The following is a 25,627-nucleotide window of genomic DNA, read 5'->3' as shown; positions in this document are numbered from 1 at the left end:
GGATTGTTCAAGATGACCTTCTGTTGTTACAGAAGAACCTTCAGAGTTAGGGTGCAGCAGCCACTCAACAGTAATGAATATTGCTCAGCAAGTGGTTTAGCCAACTTTCTTCTTAGCTATCTATGACTGTATCCTTGAGACCTAGTGGAAACCATAGTGTATTCTTAGGAAGGTGTCTCAAGAATTCACTTCAGCAGAGAGGTAAGAAGGGAACTGCTATGGTCTGAGTCTTCATTGGCACTTATAATCTTCTTATTCATATGTTCCAGCAATTTATATATTGCATTGTGTTAAAAAGTTCTATTGTTCCCAAAGGAACAACACAGGGTGAGGCAGCAGCCATTGCATTTCACACTGGACCTGGCATACTGATGTGGGATTCTCCTCTGTATGCTGTGAATACCATTGGCGAATAAATAAAGAAACTCTTGGCCTGTTGATACGGTAGAGCAGAGCTAGGCAGGGAAAACTAAACTGAATGCTGGGAGAAAGAAGTGGGAGCCAGAGAGAAGCCATGGAGCTGCCAATGGAGACAGGGAACAACTCACTGAAACTTTACTGGTAGGCCACAACATCGTGATGATACACAGATTAATGGTGATGGGTTAAATTAAGATGTAAGAGTCAGCCAATAAGAAGTTGAAGCTAATGGGCCAAGCAGTGATTTAAATAATGTAGTTTTTGTGTGATTATTTTGGGAGTCTGGGCAGTCGGGAAATGAACAAGTGGGCTCCTAAACAGTATCCGTCTTCAGATTTAGTTTTACCAATGGTTGACATAAACCAACTCAGCTTTTCCTTCCTTCTCCGATTACTGAGAGGGAACCTGAATCTTATGCCTGATATAGGCTATTTTTGGAATCAAAAGTAGTCTACCTATATCCTAAAGATATCATATCGGAAACAGATATTATCATAGGAGTAATTAAGTCAAAACCATTTTTAAGTCATCCAACTTCACATTCTCAACAATATTTAAGTAAATTCTGAACATTTTTTGAAGAGAAAGATAGGCCTTCATCTGTGTGGGATACAGAAGGACCAAACATGTTTTCTCAGATCCATCCTAATTATAATAATATTCAACAATAGAATGAATACTTTTTAGACTTTGAATATTGTGGACAAAAATATGGAATAGTGTTTTTGAAAACAACATATGCTTGACAATGTAATGCTATTAACTATGAATATTCAAATATTAAATGTCATTAACATCACGTAAGAAAAAAGCATACTAGTAACCAAAATGAGGAAAAACAATTGCAATACTTCAGAAGGTTTTTTTCTCCAGAAAAGATTTTAGCAATCTTACTCCTAATGCCTATTGTTTGTGTGTGTGGTCATGCACGTGTGTGTGCATATATGTTTAATCATCAGTCTTTGAGCTGACAGTTCTAAATTACTTAGTTTTACCATTCTTTTCCTTTGCTGACCTTCCAACACCCTGAAAGCAATGCATATTTAAATATTTATATATATGAATATATATATATATATATATATATATATATATATATATATATAAAACTTTAAATGTTAGAGTCTCCTTAGCTTTTCTCCAGACAAACCATCTAGAAGCCACCCTGCCTCCCTTTTCCTCCGCAGTCCTTCTGGTCCTTCCTGCCTTCAGACTAAGGTATCATTGTCATCCTCCCGGATCAAAAGCACATTTCTTTCTTGCTGCAGCCAAACATTTTAAGAAAGGTCCAGGAGTCCAGACTCTGGAATCAGACCTGGGTTCAAATTCCAGTTCCTTTAAAAGCAGTAAGATCTTGAGTGTTCCATTCAGACTCCACAGTCTCACCATTCAAACTTACAGTGGCAGTGCTAACTTTGTTAAAAGCTGTCTTGAAAGGACTAAATCAAACAATGTGCTTTCTTGTGCCTTGACCATTTATATAGTAACCATAAAGAGAATTATTCATGCTTGCTTAGTCTCTACTCTAACAGAGTCAAAAATCAACCATTATTGATCTATTTTTATTACTTTAGTTTTCATATTATTTCATTTTGCTTGATAGAATAATTTATGACCTCATTAATTGCTTCTGTCTCCTAGCATGTGTATGGTATCCTGTCATTAGCAAACTACTCTGAATATGGAAGACACCAGGATATTGGTTAACAACATTAGATTGCCCTTTTGTGACCCCACCTGTAGGCATGCGCTCATCTTTAAGGACGTGTTCTTATTGGGCCTTTCTTCAGTGGCTCTTTGGAAAGGCAACTTGCTGTACAGTCTGACTCTTCTTTGTCTCCTGCCTTTTGATGTGTGACTTGAAGTTCAGATCTAAGCACCCTGCTCCTAAGCTGGACAGCCTCGGAGCTGTCCAGGGAGAGGAATGATTTGGTCTCCAAGTAATTAGTAAACAAATCAACATCACAGGGAATGGGAATTTGTTTCAGGTTGGTCACCAGGATGCTTTCTCACTAAGTGGTCTTCCAGATCTAGAGCCTTCTATAATGGGCTGAATTCTGTTACTAGTGTAAGCTTCTAGTCCCCTCCCTCTCCTCCAATTTATGTAACAGGCTTTTCCTGAACACTAAGTTAATCACTTCTGGTGGTGGAAAGTGAACTGCTTCAGCCTTTTTAATCTTCACGGATAAAAATATTATCTGTTGGCGTGTGGTATAACCAGCCAAACAAGCAAAGAGGTCAATAATACTCCTTTTGTTTTTAGAATGTATTAGGTTGAATCATGAAAGTGTCAATATTCATCTATTTCTGTCCCATAAAAAAGTGATTTTCTTGCCCAAGCATGATGGCACATGCCTTTTATCCCAGTACTCAAGAAACAGAGGCAGGCAGATCTCTGTAAGTTTGAGAATAGCTTAGTCTACATAGCGAGTTCCAGAACAGTCAGGACTCCATAGAGAGACCCTGTCTCAACCCCTCAACCCTAAAAAAAAAAAATCCTTCTGTCACTTAGCCTACCAGTTACAGATAGAAAGTTAAGTTTCCACTTGTGTTTTAGTCTCTGCTTAGTATTAGATACCAGAATACAGGCCATAGGGCTTGTCAGTCCAGCCTGACACCTGTGAGCTGAATGCCACACCTGTGGGTTCTTATGCACAGCCAGTGAATTCTAAATAGGATGTATAGGAATCTGATCTTCTGTGAGAGCCTGCTTTTGTTCTTCATAACTGTAGTCATATCAAAGAGGACCATGCCCAGAGTGGCCTGGTATCTTAAAGGCTATTGGCTAAAGGAGTTCCCACAACACACAATAAAAGGCCATTTCTTGGTATTTTGTGCTATCACAGCTGCATCAGGACTGGGTAGAGGGGGTCTGAGTTTGGCAACATCATAAATGCCATTGAAGCAAGGATGGTATCTATCCTGTTTATACATTTATCCCCAGGACTTGGTACTCAGGGGCCCTTGGTGAATATATGCTGAATGATTTGAAAGAATCAAAGACCCTGATTCTGGTCATCCATATGGTTAGTTTTGCTCCCATGGTCAGGAAACAGCCACCCCAGAAGAGGGCTCAGTTCAGATTGGACTTTATAACTTCATGTCAGCAATGTTTCCACTTGTATTCTCTCTCCTCCCAGGATGGAAATTTCACTTCCATGGCCACAAGGCCAGCCATACTATAAATCTGAGATGGCATTCTGTACTATTGTACACGTTCCCTCACGATTTTTTCCAGGTGGGGGACATTTGGGTATTTACTGGATTCTCATTCTGTGCTGGTTTTCTGGCTTTGGATTGTTTTGCCTATTGACACGGACCTCTCTGGTAGTCATGAATCTAGAAATTTCAGGTAGCTGGCATATAGAACTTTCTATTATTTCTGGGTTGACTGGCTGAGTTTTGAAGCTGTTTGTCACTGATGTCTCTTTCTCAGCTGCTTAGCATCTCAGGACTTAAGTTAGATGGCACAGAAACACAAATCAATGCCTCTGGAACCTGGGCTCTGAAATCCATTCACAGCCATCAAATAAACTCCCACTCCACTGTAAGCGGGGACTGCTCATTCATTTCCCAGTTGCCTAGACCCAAATAATCACACAGAAGCTATATTAATAACAACACTGCTTGGCCGATGACCCAGGTGTATTTCTAGCTAGTTCTTACATCTTAAATGAACCCATTTCTATTAATCTATATATCACTACAAGGCTGTGGCTTACCAGTAAGGTTCTGGCATCTTTATTCTTCAATAGCTACATGGTGTCTCTTTGGCTCTGCCTTCTTTCTCCGAGCATTCAGTTTAGTTTTCCTGTCTAGTTCTATTCTGCCCTGCCGTAGGCCAAAGCGCTTTTTTATTAGCCAATGGTAATAAAACATATTCACAGCGTACAGCAGGGAATCCTATATAACTCTACTGTTTAGATTAAGGCCACACTATATTGACAAAAATCTCACCAGGAAAACCATTATGTACTTAATTTTTCTCTCCCGTTGATGCACACGGCAAATGGTAGTGAGCAGACATCAGGCAGGCTGCTTCTGTTTTTATGACAGCGTCTGAGCAGTTTCTCCCATTTGTTTAGAGCAGTCATGAATACAGTTTCGCTTCTCTCTCTCACCATGTTCACGTATGTGTGTGTAATCTCAATCATTTGGCCCATAAATAATTTTCAGGAAATCCCATCCTCTTGGTATCATTGCAGAGGATTTATAATCAGTTTTATTATGGTTGCTCTTCTACCAACTCCCTGGCAAGTTCATAAATGCTGAAACAATTTTGTGTCCAGTGAGTGATCTCCTTCTAAAGTAAAGACAATAAAAGCAGAAAAACCAGTCAGCTGAAGTCTCTTACCTTTAACTGATCCTTCAGCAGCCAATCTGGTATCAATAAATTGGCAGCTGATAAATGGCCATTTGAATCTTTATATTCATGAAAAGAAGAAATGTTGGCAGAAATGAAATTAGAATTCAAAGTAGATCTGTCCTGTGTCAATGTCCTTTTCTTTTTAAAAAAAAAAAATGAGTACTGTTTGTCACTTTTTAATAATATAAATGTTAGACTTGAAGCTACTTGGGTGGAACACGGGTGTAAAGAAAAGAAAATGACAATATTTATGGCAATGGCCATGAGATGGCAGACCTAAAATCCAGACTTCTCAAAGTAACAGACATGGCATGGGCAATTATATCTTTGACGAAGATACCTCAACAGCATCTAATTTCCCAGGGAAAGGTTATCCTAAATTATTGGCCAATTCATTGTGTGCACAGCAAGAGAGAGGGCTTTCAGTTAGAAGACATCTCTTTCAGCCTCTTTTCTAGCAGGTATTATGTCTTCGTCTTCTTAGTCCTCCTTGCAGCCTTGCCTGGCCACACCATTGTTCATAAGACATACAGATGTGATGCATTGTTTCCTTCCCCATGTTTACATCTGGAACTTGCCAATAAAAGGAACAAATGAACAAGTACCCTGTGAGCTAACCCTTGAAATTGGTGACTTACTCTCTAGCCATTGCTGAGTACCAACCAAACAGTTCTTTCTTTCTTTTTTTTTTAAGATTTATTTATTTATTATGTATACAGTGCTCAGCCTCCATGTATGCCTGCAGGCCAGAAGAGGGCACCAGATCTCATTACAGATGGTTGTGAGCCACCATGTGGTTGCTGGGAATTGAACTCGGGACCTCCGGAAGAGCAGTCAGTGCTCTTAACCTCTAAGCCATCTCTCCAGCCCCTAAACAGTTATTTCTTTTAGGTAGACATTAAGCAAAATTTGTCAACAGGGAAGTCCAGACACATGATTTCTCACTGTCGGTCATCAGTAACCCCTCAGGTCTCTGGTGTTTGGTTTCACACAGAATGGTCTTACTGGAAGTAAATGGCAACAGAAAATCCTTCTCATTCCAGAAAACAAATGATGTTAAGGATCAAGTCTTGACATCTAACCATAACCATGCATTAGATGATGGAAGTCCATTCCTCTTACCCTCCCTGCCTTCCACTTTTCCACATTTCCACATTTACCAGTTATTATAAAGATTTTTAAAAATAATTTATTTGTATTTTATGGATGTTGGTGTTTCGCCTGCAGGCATGTCTGTGGGAAGGGTGTCAGATCCCCTGGAACTGGAGTTATAGACAGTTGCGAGCTGCCATGTGGGTGCTGGGAATTGAACCCAGGCCCTCTGGACTCTGTGCTCTTAACCACTGATCCATCTCTCCAGCCTTCTGTAAACTGTTTTTAATGGGAGGATTTTGTTGCTGTTTTGCAGTTGTTTGACACTGGTTTGACTGTGTACTTGACCTTGGCTTTCAAAGAGTTACCTTTCAGAATACATTCCCATTTCCCCATCCCGATACTGCATGGACTCACAGCTTCCCCACTCCTGTGTGGCCTTTTGGCTGGAGAGACACTGAACAGTTAGTAACCAAGTCAGGCCTGGCTGTCTGGGATGCCACTTTCCTGTGGTACACAGACCCACTCAAAATCTGCTTTCTCCTTTAAGTTTGTTTGTGAAACAGATGTCAGCTCATGAAAGTCAAATGTTCAGTTAACAGAAACCAATTTTAGGAGTTTCTTTGAAACCCTGTCTTGAAAGTAAGAGACTCATTACATGTTTAAATATATTTAATGCAAAAAGGGGCCTGGTATACACCATACAAAACTTTCAAATCTCTAAATTTGATGGTGTTGGTGTTCTGTAATAGCAATTGCTAGCATATATCACATGATCTAGTCAGAAACCGAACAAAGGTCTTTGTGTGCATTATTACATTTAATTTTTATAGTTATTGTCCTTGGTTCATTTACAAGGAAATCTAAGTTTCAGAGACATTAAATGATTGCCCAGTTAGCTAAACAGTAAGCAGTAAGAATGTTTGATGGCAAAGCTCAGGCAGTAAAGAATGGTACCTTCTCGAAACTACCCCAGTGATACTTTATTTATGTGGGTAAGCTTTTTCTTAAGAAACTAAGAAAGTTTCTGTCCCCCGTCCCTGCCTCCAGCCCTGCCCTCCCTGCCCCAGTGTCTTGCTTTGGCATCTAGCACACAGTAATCAGCCATACCTCAGTGCTAAGACTTGGGTAACTAGACAACAGTCCCCCCAACTCTTCTTCCACTCATTGCCTCTTTATCAACTTCACCAAAGGGATAGAAATTGTCTGGGTTTCGGGTGGGGCTAGCAGCTTTTGCTGACAGTCCACTTCCTCTGGCCTTAAGCCTTGTTCATGTGGGGAAATCAATTGTTATATTCACGGCACTTGCCCTTCCTTACGGCTACACATGCTAGCGTTTGCCATCTCAGTACCACAGGTGTCCCCGTGTGAGAGCTCGGTTGACCAGCTACCCCGCTGGGTCACATATTAAGCTAGAATTCTGGTGGAAGCTGCTGCGTTGAGCAAAGGACTTTCCCAAGACTCTGTGGCCTCTGTGATAGGAAATCCCAGTCAGGTTCTATGAAGTTTCAAAGACAGCATCCTTGGTAATTGGAATTAGCTATTTTTTTTTTTAAGGTCAGGTATAGGTGAGTAACAGAGCGAGCTACACTATAGAGTCCGGTCTGCCAGAGCCTTGCTTTATGCATCTGCTCTGTTCTTGGTCTGTGATGAGACTCAAATACATCTCACCTTGTAGATCACACCTTGAGTGATCTACGTCACTTTTTTGCAAAAGCTCTAATACTGGTTCTGCGCCTCATTGTGTCAGTAGGCAGGGTGAATGTTAATCGATATGAAAGACCACTTCTATCTTCAGCTGCCATTTGAAAAGACACCTTTGCAACAGAAGCAGATGAGCAGCCCTTCGCCAGAGTGATCACAGCTAACCTCCTCCTAGCACTCACCCAGGGCTGAGAGAGAGACTGTTTTGAGCAAGATCTTTCGTCACCGGCTGTCTTAAGTCACCTCCTACTGAACTTACGGTTGAAGATTCAGGGTCATAAGGGAAAGAAAACAACAATTAACTGGGAAAAGTTGATTGAGCGGATTTTTCCCCCACAGTCTGATTGGAGCATGACTGCCCGAGGCTGAGCACCATACATAATGTAGGCCCACCCTCGTATGTCATTATCCAAATGTTTCTTCATGGAATGCAGTTTTTTCAAGCATCTGCTTTTGTAATTGAATGTGTTCCTAAAGATGGGTCAGCTAACTAAAACAAGAGCCCCAAGGAAAAAAAAAGTGTTCACTGCTTCTGCTCTGGTCCAATTTATAACAGCCCCTAATTGGCTTGCTTCACTTGAAACTCTTAAAATTAATTTTAGTTCCCCTCTCCAAGCTCAAATCATCATTAGCAGAATGGCAGCAGCAGGGAGTGAAACAGAAATGTTTATCGTGCACCCTTTTAAATTGACGGTAATAAGTGCCATAGCTGTATTACTGTCAGCCAATACCGAAGCTCTCCTTGTGAGGGTTAGTCACGGGCGACACACAAAGGAGGCATTTATCGTGGCAGAAGGTAGCCTTCAGCCCTCTTTTGTGCTAGCCCCTGGAGGATGTTTTTCAGGGTGGCTAAAACCATTTTTTTCTGGTGTTTTATTAGCTGTGTCTTGACTACCTCCTACAAAGTGAATGACAGTTGAGGGTTATTAAGTGTGTTCCCGTGCGTATTTTTATCCATTGTTAACCCCTACTAAATGCATGAAGGGTGCAGAGCTCCCCCTCTTTCCCTTCCATTGTTGCCCATATTTGTTAAAGAAGTTATTCTCCTTGACATTTGTTTAGGCTGCACTTTGATAAAACGCTGTCTATGCTCCACTTTCTCAGCTTGGCACACAGCAGACCCCAGCGATTTATTTCTCTTTGCATTATCTTATCTTCTTTGCTAGCATATTTGGGCTTCCTTTTCATATTTTAAGCTATATTTTGGTACCCAGACAGATTACCTCAGTAACTGTATACTAGTGCCGAGCAGTGTTCTAAGGATAATATTGCAAGCTTCCAGTCTATTCTTAACCACACTAAACGCTAAGGATGTATTTATATGTAATTCTTATGATGTCCGCGAATACGAGAAAAGGGTAGCGTGAGTGATGGAAGTGATTTAAAGGTCTAGCAACACTTCCGGCTGGTGACACAGAATCGATTTCTGAAGCGGAGTAAGCCCAGTGTTGGGTGCAGGAGGCAAGGTGTTTATTGGAAAGTGAAGGATTTCTCTTTGTGTCTCTGGCGTGCCTTTTGTGACTTGTGCATCTTCTAAGCTGACGTGTTTTAACATGGCGCTTCATAACTGAGAATATTTTTATTTTTAAGTTTTCAGGTGGCTGAAGCAGAGTTCTCATGGGGAAGCACAGAAATAGTTCACACCAGCCTCCCACTCTGCTCTCTCAAGCAGGTCTTCATGCTTCAGTGAAGTACTTGAGCGTGGGTGCTCTGTGGCCATGTATTGGCAAGAGGGTGCCCAGGAACTGTAAAAGTGTAGATGTTTGATGTAAGGATGGCAAAATAAAGCTCATCTTTACTAAATGATGTTCACTGTCACTGTGAAAAAGAATATTTTTAAAGTAAATATGATGAAAATCTGTAACTGCACAGAATTTAGCTCATAATGATTTAAAAATACTACAGGTAGTAAACAGTTTCGTGAATTCTCCCCCTAGTCATTTTGTGAAGCCAGCTGAATAAAACACAGTGCAATGACTCTGCCAACGTAGAGCCTTAGCCTGGCATAGATTGTGGTACGAATGCAAACAGAGGCAAATCTCAACCTTTGCAAATGTCCTGATGGATGATGTCATCATGCTTTTGTATCTTCATGCATTTTTATTACCTTATGATAGTTACCGTTTTAAATAATGCAGTTATTTACTATAAGTCTCAATATTCTAAGGGGAATCGTTAATTTCTAGCCAATATTTCAGTGAGGAGATCAAAATGTATATGATCTTCATTAAATACATTTTACTTCAAATTCAATAATTGTATTGCACAAACATATATAAAACAGTTTTGTCAATCAAAATAAAAATATGAAGAACCAAATAGATTATTTAGAGTATTAATGTTGGTGAATGGCCTTGAAAGTACTTGTACCAGAATTGTTTTGTGAGTTGTTTTTGTTGATACTATCTATAAAAAATTAGAAATTAATTCGTATTTTTAGCACTAAAGTCAGAATTAAAAATTGATTTATTGGAACAAATTATGTGGCTCAGTTGATAGAGTGCTTATCAAGGCTACATAGTGCACCGGTTCAATTCCTGGCCATAGTAATAGTGATAATAATATCATTATATCTGTGATTCGTCATAATTCATCATAATATTATTATATTCATAATGATTTTATTGTTGTTATTGGGCTTTTAGTAGTGTCATAAAAGAAAAAGTCAGTATTAAACACTTAAGATTCTAAATTTTAGGCTTCTGGGGTAAGAGGAAGCTTTAAATGCTGTCTTTGGGTTCTGGTAGCGTCTAAAAGTTGCTGGTCAAGCTGTGCACCATCCAGGTTTGGAAGAGGAGAGTGGACAAAGGGGGCAAAGGAGACACAGAAAACCTTGTTAGGAGATTCTCCACATTTTTCAAGTGGGAGTCGACCTGGATGGTCCCAGGCTTGCACGTGTGAAAACTGTGTGCCCCTGTGTGCCCTCAAGGCTGAGGATGGCAGACAGGATGTCATTCCTTCAATGAAAATGTTTTAATCTACAAAGCTCTGGAAGCTTGTACCCGATGTTTCTTGGTGAGTTCCAAGATTTCCTTAGAGTCCTCTGCATTTACGCTGATGATGTCTTTGCGGGAGGAAGGATAACGTAGAAAGGAATAGGCAGGAAACTAGTCAAGGGAACTCCATGACTCTCATACTCACCATTCAGGATCCTGGTGGATGCTATGCAGTATCTCAGGAGATATGGAGAGTTTGAGGCACCTCTAGTGGCTTGTAGCAGGCTCCCCATGTCTAATGTGAGTGCAAGAGATAAGGAGAGACACCTGTGCCAGAGATGAAACATTTTATTGCTTCAGTGATCAGCATTAGTGTGTTTGCATCTATCCCACTTGGTCCCATAGAGATCAGATGAACGTCTTCACGCAGGTGAGCAACTCTGAGATTAGGGAGCTGGAAGAGGCGATGGCATGCCTGCCCATTGCTCCTGCTTTTGTAATAACAGGCAATGGCATATCACTATGATACGGTATAGTAAACCTATCTTGCCCTTTGACCCAGAAAGAGGCCACCTGTGTCTGTGAAAGCTCATTGCTATACGAATATTCTGGAAAGATGATTTACCAGAAAAGAAGGTAATCCCTTCGCCTCTAAAATGTATGAAATCATAAGACTCCTAATGAACAGTTTCCCAGCAACCTTAAATGCTTTCACACCACCAATTTTATCAGCATTTTCAGTGGCTTCATATAGCCATAAAGAAATAATCATAGGGATTTACAAGCTTCTTTCTTTTAAGTAACATTCATGGAAAAAAAATATTTTTGACGCCAGCCTAGGGTGGAGTAAAACATTGCAGGAACCTATGTGTTGTACCTGGGCCTGGTAGAAAGAATGAATGACTAATGTTGGAGTCGATTAGGAGGTTTAAATTAAGTATATCTGCTTTTGTCCCTGTATGTAAAAATTTGGTTCAGCCATTCAAAAACTTAAAATAAAAGTATTTTCAGTTCTCAGTCACCATTTTTAACAATGTATTTGTGAAGAGTCCATGGGTAGGTAATACAACTGGAATGTAAGCCTGTACATATGGGCTGTCCCCACTGCGAAGTCCACGCAGACTCTTTGGCACAGCGTTTTCGAGAGATGTGTACACCTGTAGAGTGGGGAGCAGGTTCACCATCTTAACATGTAATCTGGGGAAGCCTGGTAAAAGCAGGTCTGCCATATCAACACGTCATCCAGTGAAGCCGGCTAAAAGCAGTTCTGTCATCTCAGCATGTTATCTGGTGACGGTGGGCAAAAGCAGGTTTGCAATCTCAACACGTTAGCTGGTGAAGCTGGGTAAAAGCAGGTCTTCCATCTCAACACGTTATCCTGTGAAGCCAGTACTGATGCTATTACAAGTATTCTGAGTTATACCAGTTTTTATTTGAAAAGTGGAGCTATTTCCTGATGTGCTCCACCCATGCATCCATCAGCTTGAGCCTCTGGCAGAAGCTCTTACTGCCAGGCATTAGTGGAGGCCATAAAAACCCATGCATGTCCCTGTCATGAAAAAAAAGTGGGGAGGGAGGCAACCACAGGGGTCAGAGATTCAAATAATGACTACGTTGTCCAAGTATCTTGAAGAGGGCAATTCTGATGATAGGGTTAAGAAAATACAGCCCAGAAGCATGTCTTAGTTTAAAAACCAGGTTTTAGTCTTGGACTTAAGTGCATGAAGAGTTCCCAGTATCGAGGCTTTATTGGAGCTATGAGGTCTTCTGAAACATATAGAATGTTTCAGAAATGACCCAGGGGGTAGGGGAAGAGAAGGAATCCATGAAACACACCCCAATAAAGCCATCTGCTTGTCAAAGGTTGTCCCAGACGATCCCACATTGCAGTCTGAAACAGTACATCTTGAAAAGTAAAGATTGGAGGAAACAGCTGGAGACTTCTAAGTAGGCCGTGGCCATAAGTAGATTTATTTATTATTTGTGCATGTGTGTGTGTGCATGCGTGTGTGTGTGTGTGTGCATACAGGCACATGTTTGTGCATGCATCCTTGAATGCATGATGATGTGGGAGGGTGTAGTATGTATGCACAGTGGGTATGTGAAAGTTAGAGAACAGCTTGGTGGAGCTAGGTTGCAGGAAGCTGAACTCTGGTTACTTTATCAGGCTTGTGACCCAAGTACCTTTAACTGCTGAACCATCTTGCTGTCCCTAGATTTCTTACTTTTTAAGAGGAAAAAATAAGGCCAATGATGCTTTCAAAGTTTGTAAAATAAAATAAAATAAAATGAATATATCTATTAGTAGAATCAATGTTTGAGCACTGAGAATAAATGAGGTCTCAAGTTCATAGGCATCACAAGTAGTAAGCATGAGCTATCCTGTCAAATGGTGAAGGGTACCATGGGGATCAGTATGATGTGACAGAATCCAAGCAGGGACTCAGGGTGACAGGTGGAGCAGCTGTGAAAGCTGCTAACTGAACAGACTTCTCTTGGAAGACACATTTGGACTGGAATCTCGAGGCAGAGGAGCTGCGTGACACAGGCAAGGCCTCCAAAATGAAAACAAGGGTCACACTCACTGAGTCAATTGAAAATGGAAAGGAGACCCTTGGGAAGATCTCTACCTGGCATCAGAAACAAAGAGTCATATTAAAAAAATCTCACATGATAGTGAATTTGCTGCCTGCTTTTTTGGGTTGCCTTGGAGACAGAGAGTTTTACTTGGAGGATGGATGGATGGGTTGATGGATGGATACAATTGTGTTAGGAATAGATACTTATCTTGACCCCTCCCGTTTCTCATTTGTCACTGTATCTCTGAAGCCTTAGAAAGAACTCTTAAATCAGATGACACAATGAGCCAATCTTAGTGATTCTGACCCAGCTACCTTGTCCATCTGAGAGCCAAGCGTAGCTCATCTTATGCACTGTGTATAATTCTTTCCTGCAGAGGTCGGAGTCTGTGGCTCAGTTGAATTACAAATGTCAATTATTTGAAGACTTTTATTGTTGTTTTTCATTTTGCAAAAAGAATCACAATCATCTTTATCTTACCAGACAGGAAGCACTTCTTGCGGCCATTAGTGAAAAAGATGCAAACATTGCCTTGCTGGAATTGTCTGCCTCCAAAAAGAAAAAGACCCAGGAAGAAGTCATGGCTCTGAAGCGGGAGAAAGACCGGCTGGTGCATCAGCTAAAGCAGCAGGTGGGGCGTCCTGCGCGCAAGGTGTGTCTTGCTGGCTCTGGGGCCTCGGTGCTTTCCCTGGGTTTTGCTATTCTTCATTCTCCCATGCCTATTCTGCAGCTCAAGCAGCTACAACCAGGTAGGAGCAGAACGGCCTGCACTGTTGCTAGAACACCACGTTACCGCTTCTCTGTTAATGTGCATGCGGCTGGGCTTGTATGGCCTGCAACTGGCATCGCTTTTCTTTCTTTTGTATTTGCATCATCCTCCAGAAGTAGCTCTCAGCGCTCTCCCTTTCAGTAGCTTCCCACTTCTAGTTCAACCCGAGAAATGCCTAGTTAAACTCTGACACTATCTTTCACTTCCGTCTTGCTCACTTTCCGGGCTCTGTGATGAACTTGCTCATCTAGTTCAAGAGGTTCCTTCCCTCTCTGCTTCCAGCTTGTGTTCTCCAGCTGATTCCTCCAGGATCTTTTGGTGAAGGAGCATCTCCCAACTCTAGTCCCCCTAGAATAGACTTAGAGACCTGCCTGCCATGATCCATTCTAATTTAAAGTCACCTTTTGGGCCCCTTTATCCTTTATTTCCTTCTCACAGCCATTTTGTTCGTCTTAGAGAAATGGAAGGAGGGAGAATCCTAACTTTTACCGAAAGCTCTTTGCTTGAGGGAGGGCTCTCTGGAAGGAGCTTGAGAAGAAATGATTGTACCTGAAGTAACTGGGAAGCCATCTCTAAAATCTGTAGATGATCTTTCTTCACCGTCTGTAACTTGGCAAAGGACCAAGGTGTAGCTCAGTGGTAGGGAATTTGACTAGCCCTGTGTTCTCTCCCCAACATGGGTTGGGGGTGGAGAAATCACTTCTATATATGATGAGGACTTGGGTAGAGCAGTGGCTAAGCATATCCATTCGGATTCTTACTTTATCAAGCCTACTCAGCTCAAGGATGTATGGCCGCCACATTTCAACTAGAACCCGTGGGACTCTCTGAATGGCACATGGTCACTATGTAGAATGTCTCCATGGATTTGGGACCCTGGGACTGACTCTTTACCTGCTAAGATGAACTCTGCTGAACATAGAACCTGGAATAAGCCTCCTTACCCTGCAAAATGCCATCTCTTTCCTTCACTGGGAAGGAAAAGGCATTCTTTGGCAGTGAGCTTGAGTCCATTTCCCATAGGACTGCCTTGCTGAAAGACAGAGAGAGAACCCTGCCATGCCTGGACAACCTTCTCCTTGCAGAGGGAGGGTCTCAGTTGCTGCCAGACATTGGGGTCATTCCACGGAGTGGCATGCCTCGCTAGCGTTGTTCCCGGGGCTCGGGGACTGCTTATAACTGACCTCTGTTTGGGGCTGTGCATCTTCTTCATTGGGTTTTCCAACCACCTGGCCTTAGGAAGTCAAGATGAGCCTCTTTCTTTGCTTTCCCCTAATTTTTTCCCTGAGCACCTAGCACCCTCCCCTCCTGCACCTAACCATTGTAGCTTTCTCCCACAGGTTTATAGGCCTAGGAAACAGCCCCCGTGCTCAAATATACCGTGCAATTGTGATGCTGGCTACAGCCCAGATTTTACGGCCAAGTACCACGGCTCCAGCTACGATGCACACATGAGCCAAAGGTCTCAGGTCAGTCAGCTGCTAAGGAGACACACCCCACTGTGGAGGGTGGGAATACAGAAGAACTACTTTTATCTTGATTGTGACTTCTTGTGCAGATTTCTAGGATTTGGTGGCCATAAAGTCTGGGACCACACAGAAGACAACATCATTTTGTGATCTGTAGTATCATTTTGTTGGTTTTATTTTTCCCAGTGGTTCCAAACGTGGTGGCCATCCTTCAGAGTCAAATAGCTTGGTCAGGCTGCCAAGCAGGGGTGGGGGAAGGAGCGGTACGACCAATCACAGGGGATTGCTTTTCCTTTCCAACTCTTAGGTACATTTTTCTCCATATCACTTCTACCTTTCTCAGTTCTTTTTTTTTTTTTTTAAATTAAGCTCCTTTTCTCTCTCTTTTTCAGCATCATAACTGCTTTCGCAAATGCCAGTAAGAACTGAGGGGAACCACAAAGCCTTTACTCTTGAGGCAGGTTCAGCTTGGGGGTCATAGGACTCTTGGAAATCCTAACTGTGTGAGTTAGGCTTCCTCCTAGAGTGAGGCAAAGTTGGAAGGGTTTTCATGGTGAAAGGAAGAGGAAAGAAGGAAGTCAGATTCCCTGGTGACACGCTCAGCTTTGAAATTCTTCCTCCTACCCCACCTACCACACGGTGATAAAAATCCCACATTTGGGTATCTTCATTGCAAGTGATTACGACTCTAAGAATAATCATTCATTTACTTGAAATGTCAGTTCTTTCTCCCTTTTATTGTGTTTGCTGTGGTATGGGCTATGTGTTCACAGCCCCTCAGGGGTTTATTTTCCCTTATCATCATAGCAGCTCTGCATATATGGGGCAGAATTTTCTCCTTTTTAAGGGAACACAACTCAGGTTCAAGGGTGTAGAATTATTATCCAAAGACCTACAGCTGGTAGTATGCCTTAGGCTTTAGGACTATATACCATCCCCAAAACACACACACCCCATCACATGCGGAAAGAATCCTGAGTGACAACTAACAGGATATTTCCAGAAACTGTGAAGTTCCGGCACTTTGTAAGTCATTGCTTAAATGCCCAGGTAAGACTTCCACCGATGCCAGCCTGGAGTTCTTAGACTTCGGTATTGGATTGCCTTAGAAGTTAGTCTTAGTTGTGAGCTTCTATCATGTGCTGGGGTGAGTCTAAGGTCTTTGCATGAACTCACTCATCAAACTCCAATGAACTGGGAGTTTGACGCTCTCAGAGAGAGGAAGACAGTGTCCAGAAAGGCTAAGCTCTTTGCTTAGGCCACGCAGTCTTCAGTGGTTTTTACCGAAGACGTTCATGGTTGAACTGCTTTCTTTGAATCTGTTATCTAGACTGATTGTTATCTCTCCGAATGATTTCAGATATCTCCCTGATCTTCATTTTCTTCCTTTGTGTATCAGGCTAATAAACTGATCCGGAGACTTGAGTGGTTTAGAGTGCTTTGCACACTCCTGGCGCGTAACGAGTGTTCTATTTATGTATGCGGCCTCTTTCTTCTGCTATTGCCACTGCTGCACGACTTCTAATTACCAGTACCGCCAGTCCTCAGTGACGGTTTAATTTTTTATTCCTTGCCATTGTAGTACACCCCGCTGAGAGTTGCTGCTCGCCGAGAACAAATGAGGAAGTACGGTGGAGAGCAGACGGGGGCTAGCACCTAGTCTTCCCAGTGCCTTTCCCCTAACGCGCGAGCACTGGAAGAGCATCGGGCAGACATGTCAAGATCCCTAGACCCCAGTCTCAGCTCAGTCTGATGAGTCCCATGCTACTCATTAAATTTCCTTGGTTTGTGGGTGCAGCCTGTGGAGATAGATACTGACCAGGAAAAGTGAGCCTTAGATAGCTCTTGTTTTCTCCTCTTGGGGTGACTGGGGAGAACATATGTCTCTCAGAGGCAAGGAAAATGGAAGTTAAGGAAGGTTGTGGGGTCAGCTGCTTTTGTGTCTGAACAGGCAGTGAGGCTCTGGTTCATGAGAGAAACCATGTTATACAAACTGCCATTTTAGTCAGTGTATCTTGTACCAAGGAAGTCTCCCCACTGTTCAGTCCTGGGTGACTGGACAGAGTGGTTCATTTAGCCATCCCCATGGTCACTGAACCATGCTAAGCACAAACTGGACATTCAAAGATCATTTCTTGTGGGAATGCATGATTGCTAGATTCTAAATACCATACCAATTACTACTACTACTACACACACACACACACGCATACACACATGCGCACACCCGCACACATGCACACTGTTGTCTTTTTTTTCTCATCAGCACTCAACCAGCTTATGTTCTTTATGCCACGATCTCTGCTAGGTGCTGGGGGTTTATCTGTTTCCCTACCATGATGAGAAAGGCATACATCATCTTGATTTGAAATTTCCCAAGCCAACATTCCAAGAGGCCAGATGACTTAACCACCATCATAGTGCCCTGCAGTGCAGACCTGGGCTCCAAGGCTGGTGGAGTGCTACTCCTTAGCTCCTGCTAGGCTGAACACTGTGGTATGGTTGACCTTCTTTAGCTCCCCTGGGAATTAGGATAAAGACAACTAGACCCAGTGTGCTCCTTACCTTGAACGAACTCATTGGTCCCATATTTCACAGGTATCAGCCAATTCCAGTATTTCAGACCATAAAGAAGAAAAAGGCTTGGTTTCTTGGTAAGACCGAGTTCCCTATAGGTATTTGACTTGTACTTGGGGGCAGAAAATTAAAACTAAATTAAATAGGAAAAGCTTCTTCAGTAAGGAGAACCTTGAGCAAAGGTGAAACAGAAGAGGGAGAGGGAGTCTTGCAGGTCTCTGGCATAGTAATATTCCATGAAATGGACAACCTGTGTAAAACCCTTACACAGGATTCAGTTCAGGAAGCAGTAGGCAAGCCAGTGTGCTGCTAGGGGTGAGCAAGAGGGCAGCTGCCAGATCAGGAGAGAGCAGCAGATGGGAGTGAGGAAGAATGGGCTGTAGTGGGACACAGCAAGATATGTGTGTGGGGTGAAGTGAGCTCTGCACGACTCTGGTATAGTGTCTGCTAAAAGAGATTTCTCTGGACTAGACATTCTCAACAATCAAGAAGTAGAATAAACACAGCCCAAGATCAGAGCCTAGTCCCTCCAACACCTATATCTCAGCATCCAGTGATGCAACTTCCCAGGGTCCTCAGGAGTTGACTTGCATATTTAGAAGCATTGCCACTTCCAGTGAAGCTACAGTAAAGACTCACGCCAGTCTGTCACATGTCCTGAGATTTTCAGTTTGTCCTAAAGCAAAGTATTTTGTTAGAATGCTCCCTTCACTTACTGGCAACCTCAGCACTAAGCCTGCTGGCGGACTGCTGCACCTTCCCGTGATTCTGTGGTCTAAGCCTAGAAGTATAGCTGGCAGCTGGGCCGTTCTTGGCATCAATGAGCAGAACAGAATCTTCTCTAAAGATCAGTCTCATTTTGCTCTCATTACCCTCCAGTCTTGACTACTGAAACCCTTGCTTGTTTCTCCTTGGTATGGGGATAAAGACTGAGACCAGTGTACGCCTTACACATGCCATTCCATTGGCCAAGAATACTTTCCCCTCTTTTCTTCACTTGCTCTTTCATTCTCTCTCACTTCTTCAGGAAAACCTTCTGGAGTCTTCCCAACTGGGCCACAGCCTCCATTTTACCCCTTTACTCTGTTTACATGTCGATTTCTTAACGCTTGTAACAGATGGATTTTTGCCTTGCTACTTTATGATCTCCAATCAAGAAGGTGACCTTGTGACCTTTTTGTTCACCATGTCTCTTGGCCCAGCACAACTGCAGGCTTATAGTAAACTTTTAGCAAGCACTTGTTCAATGCATGAATGGATGAGAAATGGGGCATTGGTAGTATCGCATTCCCTTTGGTCAATACTTTACCTCTTAAGTCTCACTCGAGGGTCCTAGACTCTCCTGAAGGTGGTAGAGAGGTCAAAAGGGTACTTCTCCTTTTCTGCTGCATCATAAGGCATTTGCTGGGGCCTTGTCCCATGCCCAAAGCATTTGAAAGGGTGGTGAATTTGAGCCCTTCATCCAAATCTCTTAACCTTGTTCTCCTTTGAATCCCTTCCAGCGTCCTGGGTCTTTCTTGAGTAAAATGTCACTCAGCTCCCAGATATAGCAGAGGATTCTCATTAGGCAGGGACCCCTCCATTCCAATGCTGGCAACTCCTGAGAGTCTCATTAATCAACTTGCTGAGAAATACCTTAACTCCTCTTAAACAGCTGTCAGGAAAGCCAGAGGTGATGTGAAGTGAGTTCAGAAATTCCAGCTCTGCCTGCCAATGAAGGAAGCCTATGATACTCCTTGAGTGTTGACACTGAGTTTCTAGGAGTGAGGGAGCCCTGCAGATTAGCCTTCTGTTTCCCATTGCAGTTTTAAAAAGAAGAGAAAAGATGAGGCACAGTGTGGTAGAGGAGGCACTGAGTCAATCTAACTTTTATTTTTTTAGCATTTCTGCTCCTTCACAAGCATACACCTCTAATGGTATACCCCACCTCTTAAAAAAAAATCTGGCTTCCAGATTTGTGCAGTTTGGGGAGTGGCTCTCAACTGGGAATGAGTTAAGTTTTGTTGTTGTTTTTTTTTTTCGTCCTCTAGGGAGTTCTTAAAAATTATCGAAAATTACTATCTTTTTGTTGTCTTGTTGTCTTGCATCTAGCCCCAGCCCCCAACCCCTTTCCTTTGCCCTTGAAAAAAAGGGGGGCTGACTTCAAAATAATTAATTCTGAAACCATTGGATTTGCCTGCTGCTAAAGGGTTTTTGAAGAAAGCTTAAATCTTAATCTTACCCCCTAAGCCTTATTCCCAAATGCTTCCCTGTTGCTGAAGCACTGATAGGCACATCCTTGATGAAAATGCCTTTTTAAATGAGGGCCAGACACCATTGTTTAGGGAAAATTAGAACCAGCTTATTTCTCAGAACCAGTTAGAATACTTCTGAGATCAGATAGATTGTGCTTGGGTTCTGTTTTCCTTTCCTTCCAGATCTGGGCATCGCTCTGAGCCATCAGGAAATAAGCAGGTCAGTTGGGAGCAGGAAGGCGTTAAAGGAGAAGACAGGCCCACTGATTCACTGTTTCCCCAGAGTGGCAGCGAGGGCCTGTGTCTTGGTAAACATTTGGTCGGTCATGCCAGGTCATCACAGGATACTCTGTTAGAGTACAATCTTCCCTGCCTCCCTTGGGTTGTCTAAAAGTCAGGAATGTCTCAAGGATTAGCTAAACAGATATGGCCGTGCATGGCAGAAGAGAGAAGCTACCCTGGAAAGTGACCAGGAGAGAGCTTCTTGAGGCTGGGATCCTAGTCACAACTGAATATGAGCCTGACTTGAGCATGTTGAGGTGAAAGCCAAATGCAACCCATTGATCAGCCAGCTCTGTCCCCTCTCATTGAGAGTCAGGAACGCCATTGTCCGCTTTTGTTTCTCTTGCATTGTATGTAAATGACTATTATAGTGTGTGGAGTAAGCACAATTAAACAGCAATAGAGGAGCTCCATGTAGCAGGGTTCCCATAGCCTCTTGTTGTGCTTGGATGAGCTCCAACAAAGCTTGATTTGATCCCAGCATTGTAATGCATCACAGACCTACACCAGATTGAATTGCCACAATGCAAATGCATTGGTTGTTCCAGCCGACTCTCACTGGGCTAAGTTGTCCGTTTTCCCCTGATAGGATGTAGCCACATCTCCATCTTTGACTTCAGTGCATTGGGCTGAAGAATGCTACAGGGAACCCCCTTCAAACATGCTCAGATCCCTTCTCCAAGGTCAAAGGCTGGATGTTCCCAAGGAGGCAAAACCCAGTGTTATTAAAAATGTTTTTGTTGTCGTTGTTGTTAATATCCTGTATTTGGACAGAATTCTGATCTGCTATCTCAGCCTGCATAATTTCCTTCTCCTACGCTAATGCCTCAACCCCAACACTCAAGGAATCTATTTGTCCCACCACCAGTGCAGCCCAGAGTATGTTCAAAGACTGTGGAGGCCAACTATTTTCTGTTATCTGTGTGTTCCTCCAGACCTTCTTAGAACGACGTCTTCCTAGACCATGAAAGGGATGCTGGTGGACCACCTGTGAGTCTGGTCAGAAAGTCATGTGAACAGGTTAGCTCCTGTTTCTATGCTTTGGTGGAGAACCTCTGGCATATGTCGGCACTCTAACCTAGGAGACAATGACTTCATCCTTGAGCACTGATTGTACAGTTATTGTTTCTACCACCAGTAAAGCCACTCATGAAAGAGACAGGGAAAATTTCTGTTGCTTGGGGTAGATGAGAGGTTTTCTGTTTGTTTGTTTCTTTGTTGTTGTTGTTAAGTATTTCCTTGCCCACAGGATCAAAGAATACTTCTTGCAGAAGCAGAAATTGCTGAAGTATCTGATGAGAAGCCTGCCTTTTATGACAAATCCCTGTCTAATTTGGATGCTTCCTATTATATTTCAAGGTTCCTAGAATAGGTATTTCTAGTTGTTAGTGTTTAGTTATGAGGGGGCTCACTTTTAAAAGGTTCTTATGTCGAAGGCTTTGGGAGAAGGTAGAGACTAAAACCTATTTGAAGAAAGCAGGTCATTTGAACTTGCCCTTAGAAGACATACATTTTCTCCCATATTCCATTTGCATCCTGGCACCCATAAGGGGAGTAACTCTGCTCTCCTTGACCCTTTGCCATCTATCCTACCTCACACAAGTGGCAAACGGTACAGCCCGCAGATAGGCACTGAATCAGTGAGCCATGCTAATTTTTCATCCTTTAAAACCTTTTCTCTCTGGTGTATGTCACAGTGACAAAGGGTTTTGCATACTGGTTATAGGATAAAATGGCATAAATGCTTTTAGCTTATGTTTGGTTTTCTTCAGCAGAACAACTTGAAGAAAGCAGCATTACCATTATGTCCTCCTGTTTATGGAAAATCATGGAGCTAGGAGGCAAAATCTGTAATCTGAACACTTGTGGGAGGGAGTCTGAACCGAAAAGATCATGAGTTCTGGGACAGCCCAAGCCATATGTTTCAAAAGCAAAATAAAAATGAAATTTTAATGAGTAGGCGAATATAACATGTATGTGGGGACTGGGTCTGAGCAGCTTGCCAACTTCCGTGATCTGAAGCTCCCAAATAGTACCTCTATGTTGGCAGAACACACCAGAATAGTAGGCTTAGGGAACAAAACAAAACTGTGTGCAGATGCCAAGAAGATCTCTCACACGCTGCGCTGCTGCTGCGTTCTCTCTCTCTCTCTCTCTCTCTCTCTCTCTCTCTCTCTCTCTCTCCCTCCCTCCCTCCCTCCCTCTCTCTCTCTCTCTCTCTCTCTCTCTCTCTCTCGTTTCCTCCCTCTCCCCTCCCTCTCTTCCTTCTTCCTTCCCTCCCTCTCTCTCATTCAAATTGCACATCTGTGCTCTATTTTTAAACATTTATTCTTTAAGTGATAACGCATGTTTTACCAAGCCTCTTATTGGATTAGACATGTTTGAAATCCCCTCAACTTTAACCTCTTCATTACCGCCTCCAACAAATGCAGGTCGACCACCAGAGCAGAGTGCAGATAAGATGTCTCCACATCAGCACAGGGCATCATAAGGGACAAGTGAACCATCAGGTTTTCTGGGTTTGTCAAGGTGCCGATGCTGTAAGGAGAAAGAATTCAATTGTCACATTGTGTTGACGTATGGATCTTAGGGTGACGTTGTTTAAAGGCTTGTGTGGTACAATCTTCTTCATTATTACTTTAATGTGCATATTTTAGGCTGGAGTAATTGGTTTTGAATTCAACTTGGAACAGAATAAACATATATATATATATATATATATATATATATTCCCTCATTTAATTCTCCAGGAACCTTGAAACCCAGGTACTAAGAATCCTATCTAGAGATGCAGAGACAAAGAACTGGGACTGTGTGGTGCCAGTTCTAGGAAGGGGTAGAAGCAGAACCCAGGCAGGTCTCAAACCAATCCTCTTGCATGCTCTGTACAGGAGATGATGCAAAAGAAGGAGAGAGAGAGAGAGAGAGAGAGAGAGAGAGAGAGAGAGAGAGAGAGAGAGAGAGAGAGAGAGAGAGAAATAAGAAGCCTAGAAAGGTTCCTTCCGAGCACTTGTTCGCACTCATCTGGATCCAGTGTGCCCTGGTGATCCCAGGCTTCCTTGTGCCGGCTTTAGAGGGTGCCCTGTCTCTTCCTGTATCACCAGATCCTGACACCAGGGATCCCATTGAGAGTGCTGGCTTCCCTGAGATGTTGGTACCTACCTGCCCATGGCTGCAGGGTTTTGATCTCAAGGTAATTCTTTGAAGATTTTCTCCTCAGCGGTTTTCCAACTTCTTTCTCATCATTTGACATATTTAAAAAACCGGTTTCTCCTGATCCTGATGTCCCTATCCCTGTCCCTCACCCCCCTTCCTTCGCTGCACCCCTCCCTACTCCTCATAATTAAAAGTCCTTTAGGGCTGTCTCCACCTTATCATTTCAAATGAATGAGGAAAAATCCCAGCGTCCTGCCCTTGTGTCTTCCTGATGCTGAACTTCAGAATGGATGAAAAGCCCTTTGCTCTGACTTTGTGCTTCAGCCCCTCAGTAACCGTGTCCAAGCCACACCATGCTGCAGTGGATCTGCACTGTTCTGGAGGCCAGTCTGCGCTGTCCTGGGCTTGTGCAGGGCTGCAGGCAGGCACCAGGCAGAAAACTGCGCACAGGCATAGATCACATCTTCTTCTTGCTTATTTAACTCCATCTTAAGATGCTGACTGTGTTGCTGTTGTTGACTCTGCAATAAGGTAGACAGCAAATGTAAAGGTTTCAGACTCTCTTGTGTTCGATGTTTTTTACTGATTTGTGCACGATCCCATTGTATAGCCATTGCTACATGAACTTTTCCATGGTAGAAAGCATGTCAATATTTTGGCGTAGAAATAATATATCCTCATTAGAAAAACTTTAAAAAAAATCTAAAGAAAAATTTGGTATCATTCATAATCCCACCACTCAGAAGTAACTGTCATTAAGATTTACAGTTTCCTACATTCCATTGTGTAGACATTGGTCTGTAGACAAGACACACAGAAGAATGCAGAGTTTGCTATCTCTCTATACATTCATATTGTGTGTGTTTCCTGAGTCCCCTTGAAAGCTATCAAAAGCAGATTAATTCTTATCATTCCCCTGTACTTGGGGGTTTTGATTTGTTCCTAGTTTGTGCTCTTATAATCACACTGTAATGAACATTTAAATATGTAGCCTTTTTTATTATTTCCCTGAACCCCAAAGTGGAGTCACTGAAGTTGGGGTTGCTTATTGAAGATTTTAGAGAATTGAGGATAGCTCTCTTCTGTAAATACATCTTTCATTTGCTAATGCTGATGCTTAGGCAACTGGCAACTTCTTACTTCAGTCTTGCCAGACTCTATTCTAAATACATGCCACTAACCACTGTGGGAAGGCTGCTGCTAGGCTCTTCCAGTGGTCAGGGAACTGAGAGAACCAAGAGAGAGGGAGGGTTGGGGGGGGTGAGAAAGCAAGTGTTAATTGAGCACGTACTATGTTTCTGGTGCTGCTCTGGACTCTGGGGATGTTCCATTGAGCAAAACAGATAAAAGCCCTCACTGGAAGGAGTTCATGTCCTAATGGCTGAGACAAAGAAGAGGCAAATATAAACATCTAACAGGAGTCGTGCAGTGATGGCTAGTTCAGTGGGAAAACCTAATGCTGATGTTTTCTGAAGGACTTCAGGATGGGGATCCCTGAGAAAGACACATTGAAGGAAGACTACGTAAAATAAAGGGATTGGGGGGAGCACTCATGTGGAGCACTCAATGAATACACTTAGCCAGAAGGCTTGAGTCCATTCTTCAGTCTGCTCTCCAAGTGCAGTTACCGAATTGACAAGGTGGGGGAGCCAGAACCCTACAACACCACTGTTTAAATGAGATTTATTTATTTATTTTTTAGTGCATACAACAGCCCAAGCTCCTCCGGCTTATCTTGACCCTAATATGGTCGTTAGGAAATGCCTGCTGAGCACAGCATCCTAGTGCTCCCTGACACCGTCTGGTAATGGAACCGTGTGCAAGGGTTACAAGTTCAGATCACAGGGAACACTATCATCCCAGAAAACATGAAACTTTTCAAGAATGGCACCTCAGCAGGCCAAATGCAGGACTGTGCTTATGTGTCCAGAAACCTCCAATTAGCTGTTCGTGCTGTGGCTGCCTTACTTCCTCTTTCTCTTGGGCAAGCCCACCTAGAATTACAAACACAGCCTGTCCCCAACCATCAACTCTGCCTTCTG

At 42.8% G+C, this 25,627-nt stretch overlaps 1 protein-coding gene across 9 annotated transcripts in view; it reads left to right on the top strand.

Moving 5' to 3' along the window:
- Erc2 (ELKS/RAB6-interacting/CAST family member 2) overlaps positions 1-25,627 on the top strand; it is an 893,871-nt gene that overhangs the window by 673,537 nt on the left and 194,707 nt on the right. For all 9 annotated transcript variants that reach the window (XR_009057130.1, XR_009057128.1, XR_009057129.1 and 6 more), the window contains one exon: positions 13,582-13,729. Coding sequence is in view for 6 of the 9 variants with exons in the window: in XM_057769470.1 (XP_057625453.1) it covers positions 13,582-13,729 (148 nt within the window). In the remaining 3 variants the exon portion in view is untranslated. The remainder of the gene's footprint in view (positions 1-13,581; positions 13,730-25,627) is intronic.

Source organism: Chionomys nivalis, chromosome 5 (genome assembly GCF_950005125.1).
Source record: "Chionomys nivalis chromosome 5, mChiNiv1.1, whole genome shotgun sequence".
In the NCBI taxonomy this organism is placed as follows: domain Eukaryota; kingdom Metazoa; phylum Chordata; class Mammalia; order Rodentia; family Cricetidae; genus Chionomys; species Chionomys nivalis.
This window is presented reverse-complemented; position numbering and strand designations above follow the sequence as displayed.